The sequence below is a fragment of the Lepidochelys kempii genome, chromosome 16 (assembly GCF_965140265.1).
Source record: "Lepidochelys kempii isolate rLepKem1 chromosome 16, rLepKem1.hap2, whole genome shotgun sequence".
NCBI lineage: Eukaryota > Metazoa > Chordata > Testudines > Cheloniidae > Lepidochelys > Lepidochelys kempii.
Window position 1 is genome coordinate 15,666,834 of NC_133271.1, and position 13,516 is coordinate 15,680,349.

The 13,516-nt window shown below is 46.8% G+C and overlaps 1 protein-coding gene across 1 annotated transcript in view; it reads left to right on the plus strand.

Moving 5' to 3' along the window:
- Positions 1-1,314: 1,314 nt before the first annotated feature.
- EEIG1 (estrogen-induced osteoclastogenesis regulator 1) overlaps positions 1,315-13,516 on the plus strand; it is a 45,220-nt gene continuing 33,018 nt past the window's right edge. The window contains exons 1-2 of the mRNA XM_073314712.1: positions 1,315-1,362; positions 2,289-2,979. Coding sequence (XP_073170813.1) covers positions 2,834-2,979 — 146 coding nt within the window. The 5' untranslated portion in view covers positions 1,315-1,362; positions 2,289-2,833. The remainder of the gene's footprint in view (positions 1,363-2,288; positions 2,980-13,516) is intronic.

Consider the following 13,516-nt stretch of genomic DNA (forward strand, 5'->3'; position numbering starts at 1 on the left):
TTAAGCACATCCCTAACATCAAGTCCATAAGTCCCAATGATGATTGTAAGCCCTTTGGGACCGGGACCATCTTTTTGTTCTGTTTGTACTGGTCCTAGCAAAATTGGGACTTGGGCCATGACTGGACCGCCTAGGCATTACCATAATACAAACAGATAAATAAATAGTAATATAAATGATTTACATGCTTGAAGTTAGGAATGTGCTGAAGGACCTTCCTGAATCCAGGCCAATAGTAGTCAATGGGATCAGAGAGCTGTGTGAATTAAGGGCTCGGGGCAGACGTAGAGTGCTATGGAAGGGCTAAATATAAGTGTTATTGTCATCACCAATAAGTTATCACAAGCCTCGTGATATTTGATGGTTTTCTTTAAAGACCTAGGCCCACGTCCTCTCAAGTATTTAGGTGAAATCAGTGGGAGTTAGGCACCATCTCCTGAAGTCATGTGACAAGGCAAGACTCCCAGCTTTCATTTAGAAATAAAAGTAACTTTCTAGCCTTCGTGGCTGCAGAGAAAAGCTAGAAAACATGACATGAATGCACCCCCCGAGTCTCCAACCCCAAAACGCAAATAAAGCCCCACAAGTGTCTAATTGCTTTAAAAATCTTGTGCTTCCTAATCCCATCACGCGATTTTGGGGGCAGCCTGCCTAATGATTACTGAAGGTGTGGTGGTGCTGCCGTGTCCGTTTCCTGCATGGTCCTGTCCCCCTCAGTTTCCCTGACTTGCTCTCCATTTTAGATCTTTTTATTCCCCATCTAACTTTTCTCCCCCTCTTCTCCTGATTCCAGCCCCCTCTCTTCTACCCTTTATCTGCCAGTCAGATTTCCCTCTACCTTTCTTCCCCTCTTCCTCTTTTTCTCTCCCCACCCACCTTTCCCTTTCCCCCTCCCCCTCCCCCTCCCCCTCCCCCTCTCCCTCTCCCTCTCCCTCTCCCTCTCTTGTCTGTCTCCTTTTTCCCCCTCCCCTTTCTCTTTCACCTGAATCAAGACGAAAGGGGATGGTTTTTAAGAAGATTGACAGTTACCTCCTCCAATCACTAAGCCCCTAAGCTCTTTCCTTCCTCCCCCTAACCGTGCTGTAGCAGCCAATCCGAACCCAGGGCTAGGAGTTTGTGCCTTTGCCTCTGCCCAATCCGATGGCGCCACTCTCCCCCCCCCCCCCCCCCCAGCCCCCGTGAGAAGGAAGGGCGGGGGGGGGGGTGTTGTCTGGGCTTTCGTATTCTCAAAGCTTGGCGGGCCCGCGGGGGCCTGCCACTCTCTACGCCATTGGCGTGGCGGGCGCACTTGGCGTAGGCGCGCTAGCCGGGGTTGCGGGGCGGGCGGGCGGCGGCGGCGGCTCTGCGGGGCGCGGGCAGAAGGTGAGAGCGGGGCTGGTGGCGGGTCCCGTGGCCGCGCCGTCCACATGCCGCGGGGCGGGGGAGGGCGCTCCGCTCCGCTCACGGTGCAGAGGCGCGGCCGGCCGAGCGGAACCGGGCCGGGAGCTCGAACCGGGCCGTGGCGGGCGGGGGCCGCGGCAGGGTTCGGGCTGCTCCTGCCGCGGTGGCCCCTGGCGAGGCCGCCGTGGGCGGCCGGCAGCGGGCTGGGCTGGGCTGGTTGCGCGGGGAGGCGGAGGCGGGCAGAGACCGGACTCGGCTCATCGCATGTATCAGAGAAGCCCAGCCCCAGCGTGGCCCGACCCCCTCGTGTGGACAAGGCGCTTGCAGCCGGCTCCCCTTGCCGCCGTGTTTAGTCCCTGGGCTTTCGGCGGGTTGAAGTGGGCACCGTGGTGAAAATGGGTCCGGCCGCATGAACTTGGCTGTCGTGAGGACTCGCTCTGGTGCCCCTGACCCGGGGGGGGGGACACGCTTTATTATTCGCGCTAGTTGGGAAAAAACGGAGAAGAAAAATTGCAAGTTTCGTGTGTGTGTGTGGAGAGGGTCAAAATACTGAAACTTCCCGAAGAGCTCTGACTTACCCCCCCCCTCCGCATTTCACCAATATTTCTTCCCGGTTTTTCATCAGATCAGCTGTTAGACTTGCCTTCCTTTGTACAGTGCTTTGAGATTTATGGATAAAAATGGTTCTAGAACAGATGAGTATTAAACACTTCTTCCAAAATAGAGAGCAACCCAGGGGCAGTAGGCAGAAAAGGGGGAAAGGGATCTCTGAAGCGGGCTAACTGGATTCCTCCTCCTTAGATTGCAGTGAGGTTGAACAGAATCTTATCCACCTAAACAGGTTTCAGAGGAGGAGCCCAGGACTGGCTGGGACTAATTTACTCGTTTCCCTCCCTACTTGACATTAGAGACCTGTTGGAGCAGTAGCAACAGACAGCAGAGACCTGTGTAAAGTAGTCGCACAAGGGGAGGAGACTGAAACCGAGAAGCCTTGAATGTGCAGTCTGCAGACCTAGGATTTCTTCAGACAGACTAGTTCAGGATGACTTCCTATCAGAGATGGTTTCTGAAGGGGGCCTGATGGACACAGAGCACCACAGCCTCTAAACAGGAGAACTGCAGGCAGGGGAGCTCCTGCTGGTCCGGAGCTTGAATTTTTCTCCCTCCTTTTCCTCCTTGGAGATGTTCCAGAGGTTTACTCTGTCCTCTTCCTCCTCACCTGAAGCCTGCCAGGGCAATGATCCCACAGCCAGATCCGACCACCAAAGAGAGAAGAGGATTGTGCATTTAAAGCTGGGCCGTCATTGCAATTGAACTGAAATTTACGCTCTCCTTCTTCCACTCCTGAAATAGCTGCCTGTTCCTCTGTTTATCTGTGTGCATTTTGAGAAGCTCCTTTCTGACTCTGATTTTGTTGTTCTGCATTCCTGGACTTTTCTCACTGAGCCTGCCCATGGCTTTCCTGATGAAGAAAAAGAAGTTTAAATTTCAGACCAGTTTCACCCTGGAGGAGCTGACTGCTGTTCCCTTTGTGAATGGTGTTCTGTTCTGCAAAATCAGGCTGCTGGATGGAGGGGACTTTGCTAGTTTGTCTTCCAGGTAAGAGGCTCTGTGTAATTCTCTCTTCTCACCACCCTCAGACTTCTCCTTTCCTGGTTAAACTGTGTTGGACTGAGTTGTTTAGTATGTTGCTAACACTTGCCTGCCTCTTCCACGTGATTTTAATAATCCTGGTGCGTGCAATTTCTCTTCTCCCATCGGGACATAGCCATGAGTCTGGTCTTCGTTGGCCAGCTCTATGTGTGTGGCCTCTGACCAGAACTGAATTGAATTCTTCAGCTATTTGGAGGTGACATTTCTGAAAGATATTGGGGTCTGATGATAACTTTGGATTACAAGTCTCCCCCCACCCTCCCAAAAAAGAGAAAAAGCTTACACACACTACATATGAAAGAAATAGCCAAACAGTACTTTTGCCTAATGAGAAACTTAACTCAGTAGAAAATTGCATCTAAACTGATTGCGTGAACCCTGCTCAACTTTTCCCTCCCCGTTTGCTTCTGAATTACTGTCCTTGGTAAGGGTTGAAATAGCTTGCTTTGCATTGCAAATTGCCATGCAAAGGAAAACGGCTGCCTGGAAGTTAATGTTGTTAGTTTTAAAACCATGGTTTATCTTCTCGAATGAGTGCTGTTGAACCTCCTGTTTGCTGTAACCTTTTTAATGGAGCGAAACACTCCAGCAATAATGTAATCTGTAACATTTGGACCACTTCTGTAGAATTCTTTTATAAGGATTTCCCCCTTTCCCATTGTGGGTTGGCTTGGATTCTCTCTGCCTGCTTGGGGGCTCTTTGTCCCCACTCTCACTACAAACTGCTAATCAAAATCTGTTTTGTTGCCAACTATGCACATTGATTATCACCTCCTGCTATGCAAACACAAATTCCAAAGCAGCCCTGGACTTGCTGTCTTACTGCCTCAGTATGGTTAGGACAGCTTTCAGTTGTTTTCAGAATCTGTTTTTATATTAACCCAAGAGTAATTAATCTTATTTAAAGGTAACTGTTAGTGCCGCTTGGTCTACAAAGGCTCTTATGGCACTGTATACTGAACGGTGGGAGCTGTTCCATTCTAGGAGAGAGGGTTTTTACTGGCCAACTGTAATCCTTTTCTGCCTTGCAAATATGTATATGTGTGTTTGAGCAACCCTGCAGCAGAGCACCAAGGCCTGATTTTGCAGAAGTGCTGAGCACCCTAACTCCAGGTCATGCGAGCTGCTGCACCTCTGGAAAAGCACACCCTAAGTGAGTTCCTCCCAGGAAAAAGTCTATCAAAATAACTCTTCCTTGCAATTTTCTCCCCTGTTAGATCCCTGGGTTTGGTAGAAGTAGCTTATCGCAGGAATTTTAGCTGTATGTGAGCTCAGGAAGGAATTAACCCCTTTACTTCCTAGATCAGCTCATTCATTAGGAAACTATTCCAGGTGAACTTGGTCTCCCAGACTGGGTTTCAAGCTTCTTCCTGTTGTCCTAGAAAGCAGGTTTCAGGAGTGCAGGTTTGGTGCTACTGCCAGCCTTGTGGGTTGGCATTTTGGGTGGTTTTTTAAGCTGTTTGAGGTTCAGGAGTTTTCTCAGCACGTTCAGGTGCCTGCAGAGAAATCCTCTGTAATTTAAACCAAATGCATACGTTACTGTGACTCTGCTTGATTGCTAATAAACGAGCAAAAGGGGAAGCTGGATGTTGGGTTTGCCTTCTTTCCGCTAGGCTGTCTTTGGTCTAACTGAAAGCATGTGGGAAACCTGTTCCTATTAGAAAAGTTTCTAGGCTCAGTGGTATTAATTCATTTGACCTCTTCCAAGACTTAGTCTCTTACAGTCTCTCTAATGGTAAGAAATGGTGATCTAGGAATTTCCAGAAACAGGGTTACCATGTACTGAGGATCCCCAGACTTGCCTTTACTTAGTTTACTGCCTTTTCCAGTTACTGTGACCCTTTTAAAATTCTAAAGATTTGGAGAAAGACTGGGGGAATTAAGAGAGATTGTATCCATGTTGAATTGGAAGTTTTGTATGTGACTAAGAATTTAGCTAGAGTCTGTGATTGGTTTTTTGGCGCCAGAACATTTCCAAAAGAGACTGGAATGCAAGGTGCTTGCTGGGGCAAACCATCTGGTGTAACGGAGATTCTTGCTGTGTTGATTATGGTGTGGTACACGCCCACGTACAATTTCTAAATGCTGACTGTCATTGGCAATAGAATGTCAGGTACTCCCTTCTACAGAAATTTTTCATGATTGGACAAGTAGAACAGCTGCCACTGCTCTCCAACCATGACTTTTCCAAAAGGAGAGAGGTGGAAACATCATCTGGGTAAGGAAGCGTGTGTACCATAGGGAAGACTTATAATGGATTTTAAAATTGGTTTAGCTGAACCAATTTTAAAACCTGTAAGGAAATTTCCCAGATTAGGCCAATCTTTGATGTAGAAGGAGCCCTCTTGGGGTTTCAGTGGAAGAATTCCTTCTTTTGGAACATGATCTGCAACAGAGACTCTCTCCTGGTATTTGCCATGGACTTTTAGTTAAGAAACCCATGGACACAAGGGTGAAAGTTTTGGTGAGAGTTCAGGGAGGAAGCATATATGATCAGTCACTCAGTAGCATTAACTGGGTCAGATTGATATGACCAAGCAGTTTAATTACCCAAACTGAGTAAAGGAGAAGTTAGGAAGCTTTATTCCCATATCCTAGCAGGATATCTTTGTTCCAACCTGAACTGCATATACATGTTACTGTTCCATACAGTAGAGTTGGATGGAGGCCTCTCCGGGTTGTGGGGTATGCAGATTCCAGCCAGAGAATGTTAACGCCCTGAGGCCGGAACCCCCTCCTTTAACTGAAACTGTAGCCAGTAGCTCCACTGGCTGAGGCAGAAACAAACCAGCCTATCTAAGAGGGGAAACAGTCCAAAATGCATTGTGACTTAACGCGTTTAGGAATTCAGAATATCCTGGAAAAGCTCCAAGTCCCGTGAGCGCTTCCAGCTGGTTTGGAGTTCTCATTTTCAGAAGTGTGCCCTCTTACGCACACGAGCTGGCTTGGCGGTCCACATTAGGCCTTGGTGATCTTACAGTATGAACTTGCAAGCTGTAAATTCCTTTTCACATTTCCCCCGTAATCAAGTCCTCTCCTAATACAGCCTGGAAGAGTCCTGTGAGGATAAGACTTATCTTATCAATGTCCATTTACAGTGCTCTGGCAGAATGACCGGCTATTGTTCTGTGTTGGTTGAGTGCTGTTTAGTTGGAGTACAGAACCTGGTGTTCATGAAAGCGCTGTTTTTTAGAGCCAGGCGTAGGGCAAACAGGTGGTCTGCAAGTTTTCCCACACAGCTCTACCAATATACCGCTCAGGTATATACTTCTAATCAAGGTATTTAAAAATCGCCTATCACCATTGTATCAGACTGCCTCCCAAGTATTCAAAATAGAAATGAGGAGCAGGGCACCAACATGATGTATTCATGGCCACTGGTCTTTCTAAGCAGGTCAGCTGCTGCATTCTCCCCCCACCAGCTTTTCCAGGGTGTGTACCTTCCATCTTCAGTGTTGCAATGGCCTAATCTAGAGATCTCAAATGCATAGATCACCACAGCCCACTCTCTCTTCGATAGGATCAGCTCAATCTTCTAGCCACTTGCAGGTGGAAGTGGACCTCCCCGAGGCTACATGATCAGCCAGTAGCACCAAGAAACCCAAAAGGGACAGGAAGGCTGCACAATGACCTGAGAAGTTGAGGGCTAATGAGTTAGTCAAAATACAGACAACATCACCACAGCGTTGTCTGAGTTGTGTGATAGCCAAATGCCCCTTATCCAGGTGCTGATGTTGGCTATCCGTTCAGAAGGCTGGGGGACAGTGCTGTCTGCCTCTGATGTAAAGGAGCTGCAGTACCAGGTGTCACCCACCTATGGCTGACACTTTAGCCCATGTGGTTTCACTGGCTCTCCAGTAGCGTCATACTGGTGTTGAATATTATAAGGGAGAGGATTGAGCTTTTAGGGAATCTGCCGCTGATAACTCTTGAGGTGGAATGCTTGTCCATAATTATCTGGGTTCTGCAAGAACTGAGCCATTTCAGGGCGTTTCCATTCGTCCCTGGAGGTGGAAAATCTCATGCACTTAACCATTTATCTGTTCTGTTAAGTTCAGTTGATGATGATCATAGTTTTGGCTGGTGTAGCATATTAGTTTGGTTTCCTCTGTGCCTCCAGCAAAGTGGTCCCCAAACTGTGGGGCACGCCCCCCTAGCAGGGAATGAAGGAACATTCGGGGGCGTAGTGGGGCCCAGGCCAACCCCTATGGGGGGGTGGGGAGGGAGTGCCCCTAGCCCTACTCTGCCCCAGCTTTGCTCCAGCCTCAGCCCCTGGCTCTGGACACAGCTCCAGCCACAGCTCTGGCCCATCTGCAGCTCTGCTGCTGGACACAGCCCCGGCTTCGGACATGGCTCCAGCTTCTGCTCTGGGCTCCAGCCATGGCCCGGCTCCTGGCCACAGCACCTGCCCATGGCTCTGAGGGGTGGGGCATGATCAGAGTCCATTACGGGTAAGGTAGGATGTGACCTAAAAAGTTTGGGGACCACTGCTCTAGCGCTTGAACTCTAGCTTAGGCCAGGGAACTAGTTTTTTTTCCTCTTTCTTTCTTCCACAACTTAACAGCTGCTTATTGGCAAGCTGAAGTGGTGGAGTTGTGATCCGGGAAGAGCTGACCCCGTTAGGGTGGTCTGGCTCATTAGGAGGCTTTTCAGTGCTGTAGGTTGGGCTGAGGAAGTTGCTGATGTGGAGTCTTATGACTTTCAGCTAAGTGCTATAAGAATGTGAGGCCACTTCCTTTGCTGACTGCAGTGTTCACAAACTTTACCCCAGAGAAAATGAAGGCAAAGTAGCTGGCCTTTGGAGATGCACTTGGTGCAGCTGATGGTCCCATGTGAGTTAGGATCTGGCTCTCAGTGTTGCTGTGACTTTCTTTGCTCTTTTGGATGAAGAATGTGTTTTGCTTTAGATCAGTGCTACTCAAAGTATACCGGTGCCGGTCCGTGAGCCATCGGCTGCTGGTCTGCATGCACATTGGGGGGAAAAAATTGCAGGTCCCCCACATCAGAACTCCTTCTCCCAAAGTATACTTGAAGCACTTTACAGATATCCTTATATGGCACCACTGAAATGCAGCTGTCTCTGGGGTCAAAGGGAATACAGTACACAGCAGAGGGAGATGCTGAAGTTTGGGCAAGAACGTCAGGGAAACCTCTGCTTGTATAAAATGTGCCATGAGATCTTCCATGTCCACGCAGAGTAGCCAAGACACTTTTTTTATCAAGGTCTTGTCTGAAAGAGCAAAATGTGGTACATTGCTTACAGTTCTTCAGTGGATGAAGGGCTGTCTCAATCCTGCTGGGATTTAAACCTGTTTCCACATAGTCTAGGTATGTCAGACATTAAGTTTAGAGAATTACACAATCACCTTCCATAGTTAGTCCCTGCCAGCATGAGCAAAATAATTGTCTATAATGATGGGAAAGGATGGGGGCTAAATTCTGCCGTAGGTTATTCTCTTGAGATCCCACTGATTTCTGAGGTGCAGGGGTCTAACTGAGGGCAGAATTTGGTTCTAGTTGTAGGAGTAGCTGCTTGTGTAGTAGAGCTTGCTTCATCCCAGCATCTGCAGGAGCATACAGCAGGGTCATTTCTGAAGGGCTCTTGCTGCAGGCATAGCTGGAAGTAAAGGCCTTCCCTGTGTAGAGACAAAAAGCTCTTTATACCACCGAACAACATCACCAGATACAGGAGTTTAGGACAGCTGTGGGTGGAGCTGTGGCCAGGGGTCAAGGCTGGGGACGGGAGCAGAGCCGCAGCCAGACTGCAGTGGGGGCTGCTGAGCCCACGGCCAGATGAGGACCTGCTCCCAGCCTCGGCTCTGGCTGGGAACAGAGCCGAGGCCAGGGGGCAAGGCTGCTGGTGGGGTTGGGGACAGGGCCAGCCATGGGGCAGAGAGCTGGGGATGTGGCTGTGGGTGGGACTGGAGCAGAGATGGGGGCAGGGAGGGGCTGGGTGGCGCGCCTTCCCCACTCCCTGTAGGGGCTGGCCCCGGTTCTGCCACACACACCCCAAAGGCCCCACAGTTTGGGAGCCTCTGCTCTAAGAGTTAGAGAACAATATAGAGAGAAACTAGGTTGTATAGACAATAGAGAACAACTGTCTTCATCTGAGGTTTGAAACCCAGTGGAGTCAATGAGGTAGGGAAAATCCAGATAGCAAGACCTATAGAGAAGTCTTTCTCACTGACAGAGGTGAGATGGGAGTGACAGAGGAAACCAGTGCTGGAGAAACCAGGAGGGAGAAATAGAGTAAGACACAATGGCAAACTGTTGTGAGCTAACAACAAACAGTCAGGTGTGGTGCCGTTCTCCAAGCTACCTTGGAGCTGCTGTGTGTTTACATTACATTTTCTTCATACTTTCTTAGCCTGTGGTTTGTATGCCTGTGGCTCGTACACCTGCGACATCTGACCTAGAGAAACTTCATTCGGAGCTGTTGCCTAATGCTGAGCCAGTCTGTCCAGTCTGTTCCTGTTGTAGGTCACAGTTGCAGAATTCTGTTAACCTTTTGCAGAACGATGTTAAAACTTTCCTGCTCTGGGGGCTGTATCCTGTTATCTAACGATAGTCCTGTAGACGCCATAGCTCTGACTTCCTGTCCTGCCTAGTGCCTCGGAAATAGGGTTCTGTGGCAGAAGATGGAGTGTGACTTTATTCTCTGTAACTGACGTGCCGGGACAGGGATCACATTACCCCCCCCCCTTTTCTGATCACTGATCCTGCACCAACCGTTGCTCTGCCAGCTAATACTTACAGCCTTTCCCATATGACTTTGAGCAGCCCATATTTCAAAAATTGCCCACTAGGAATAAATGCTCTACACTAGGGGGGAGGGAACCTGTGGCCCTGTTTAAAAAGTTGCGGTATCCTCTGTCCACTCCATTGTGGATTTAGGCCCAATGCAGGAGGTGAGAGGGGGGCACAGAGCCTGGGAGATAAATCCTCTGAAGGTTTGTAACTACCCTCCTAAATAGAGGGGAAGGAATAACCAGCTTTTGGCTCATCCCTCTTTGTGAGTTGTAATCTGTTTGAGCAATTTGGGACCCTGTGGTTTTGGGGCGCATCTGTTGGTATTTTTAAGAGGCTAATAGTTGCCCATCAAACTGTTCTAGTACCGGTTTCTAGATGTATACCAGGGAGGCTTATATTTTATTGCAGGAAATTGCATCTGCTCTTTCAGAGTATTCTGGGGAAGAACACCCACTTCTGCTCTTCGAAATCAGAAACCACTCTCCCTTCCCGGCAAGTCTAAACATTGGCATGTGTGTTTGGAGCACCTCAGGCATCCAGGCTCCCTGCCTGCTTGACTGGAGAGGATCATGTTTGTGGGAGGATGAAGATGGCTATGTCTGGATATACAATCTCCTGTATCTAACAGGATTCATTCAGCGTGCTTCCTTGTGGCTGCATTGCTGTATGGCATTAGAAAATTGGGTTTTTAAGCTCCTTTGAGGTGGATAAAAATTGTAGCTTTGATGGCTCATCGCATACTGGCCCATGATCTTATTGGGTCTATCCTGGACCCTTAATCTGGTAATGCTGTTTTTATTTGGTATGGGCCTAGGACCTCAGACCAGTAATTTAACTGTTACTGTGAGAGGTGTCAGTGCCTTGTCCCACCCTAGCACATCTGATTTAGAGAAACTCCCTTTCTTTTCCTGCTGACTTTTGCTCTTTGCCCATGTCTTACTCTGTGCACCTGCTGGAAGGCACAGTGTATATCACTGTTATCACTGAGTCAGGAGTTAATGTCTTCGGTACTATACAGCTGGGCTTTGAATCTCATTTTAGTGGTTTGGTTTGAAAGGCACTTCCCACTAGACAAACAGTTGCACTTGTGTTCAGAGGAGGAACAACGTTGTTGTTCTTTATCTGTAGCCTGTTGATGAGCAAGGAATTGTTCTGCTGGAGCTAAATTTGCTGATTTCCGTGAAAGTCTTTGTTTTCCTATGCTTCTTGTGGGGTCACCCCTTCTAGATGTGTTGATGTGGCTGAGCTGAGGAAAAAATGAGGGAAATGAGATGGGATATGGAAGTGAGGAGAGGGAATGAAAAGGAAGCACAAGGAGACTTGAGGTACCTTTTGGTAAAGATCCACATTAAGAAACATTTTGCCTCTCTTGCCCTTCCCTCCTTTAGAAACTCAGCTGCCTGCATTTTGTGCTTCTCGGAGATAGTGTCTTATTAGTGAGTGATTCCTTGCCCTCAGTGTCTGTGGGACCATTGCAGCTCTGGGACTGACTACCTCAGCCCTGTGTCTGTCTTGCCAGCTACCAGTCCATATGGGGAGAGGTGGTGATGAAGGGAAAGCTGCGTTAGGGTCCTGCCACCATAGCACCTCCCTCTGTATCACACTCCCACTGCCCTAGTGGGCTGAGAGGCAAGGGGCTGAAGTCAGATCCTCCATGTGCCAGGAAGCAGAGACTGCCTTGGGCCTTGTCTCCTGGCCCTGAAGCTAATTGAAAGGATGTTGGCTGTGCTGAGGGTAGGTGCACACTGGACCTGCTCTAAAATAATCTGGCTCTAGTCTGCAGCCTAAGAGAGAGGCTAGGATTGTTGGTAGCTTGTCTGTAGCTGTTAATCAACAGGAAGTCCTCTCTCAAAATAGAGTGGAAGTGGGTTTGTGTTGTGGGAAGATTAAACATATCACTTTCACTTTAAGAATAAAACTACAGAAGAAACAAAACACAAATATTTCAAAAAGAAAAGGAGTACTTGTGGCACCTTAGAGACTAACCAATTTATTTGAGCATGAGCTTTTGTGAGCTACATCGGATGAAGTGAACTGTAGCTCACGAAAGCTCATGCTCAAATAAATTGGTTAGTCTCTAAGGTGCCACAAGTACTCCTTTTCTTTTTGCGAATACAGACTAACACGGCTGTTACTCTGAAACAAATATTTCAGTAGCATTTCTCTAATGGGAATCTGATAAGTGACTATTTCTGCTTTAATCAGTAGAGACCCCCCCCTAGCCCACATGCTGGGATGAAAGATTCTCTCTAGTGTATGCTTAGGTGTGTACTTACTCTGTAGTAGGAAGAGGCTTGATGTGTGACACACCCCCTCATTTCAGTTCTGTAGCTGGAGTGTACTTTATGGGTAAGACTGCTACAGGGTTCAGAGGCTAAAATGAAGCTTGACAAGCCTTCTAGAATTGCTTTTCAACTAGCTTGTTTTTCCCTTAGCTTTTTAGCACTTGGGCTGAACTTTCCAGGACTTGGGTAATGGCTACAGCCACATTACAACAAAAAAGGGTGTTTGTGTCTTTGGGCTTGGAGGGTGGGCAGAAGAATGGAAGAGCTGGGTGTCCAGGATTTTCAGTGGGTTCACTTCAGAATGGATGGATTTAAATCAACTTTAGTCTTGTTTTGCATTTGTACTTTTCAGTTATTTTCTTAGAGCTGTTGCTTCTCATTGCTTGGTAACCATTAAAATGTTGATTTGCAACTAAATAGAGCCTTTGCACTAAATTTGGTGTTAGTTTTTGCTAATCAGAATTCACTATTTACACACTTATTTGAGTGTTTCTATAGCTTAACATACATGTATTCCAATTCTTAACTTTAATCCTTTGTATTATGGTAGACAATGGTGAATGATGGGTTTCTTATTTACTGGATAATCTTTTTTTTTTTTAATTTACTTGTGACTTGTGTCAAGCTGCATTTGGATGGAAACTGGAATTCAATTAAATTCACACACAAAATGGTTTTTATTAGTTAAATAAATCTACCTAAAATGTGCTGGGTACATAAGGGAAAAAAGTATGTATCAAAATACGTCTTGTGTTTAAAACTGATTTATTAAACAAAGGAAGTATCTGTAGTTAGTGAATTGAACTGATTGGTTCTGGTGACCGTGTTCTTTGAGATTTTAGAACTAGTAGATCTCATTTTCTCAGACTTCATTTTTCTTCAAAAAATTGGAAGAGGGAAAATGAGACTTCCTGCTCTTTCAGCTCCCAGTCCATTTCTGAACTTCGAATGAACTAGTCATTGAACTAAACTAGCTGAAAAACTGAAATGAAGAAAAATAGCCTCTTCTGCAGCTGCAGAAAAGTCTACTGCTGTCAAAACCTGGTTTAGCACTTCAGCAAACTGTGGTAGCTGATGCTTAACCAGTGACTTCCACCAGTTCAGTGGTTTGATTCTTTACAAGTTTGCTGTTCAAGTTTCATTTGTTTGAATATTTTTTATTTAACTTAAAATTATTTTAATACATTAAAATGTTAATGTAGTAATTTAAGAATTTTAATAGATTAATTTTTAATATAAATTGTCATAATTTCAAATATAATTTTAACTAGGTTTATTTTTAAAAAATAGTGTTTAAATTAAATTTTTAAAATCTGACTGAAATCAAGACATTTTTATTTTTATCCACACTGCTTCCCTTTGGTGTCTTTTCTTCATCCCTGCAGACATTCTTCTCCTTATTCTGGCTGTCTTCTTGCTCTCCTCCTCCTCTGTGTTTTCTTTGTACT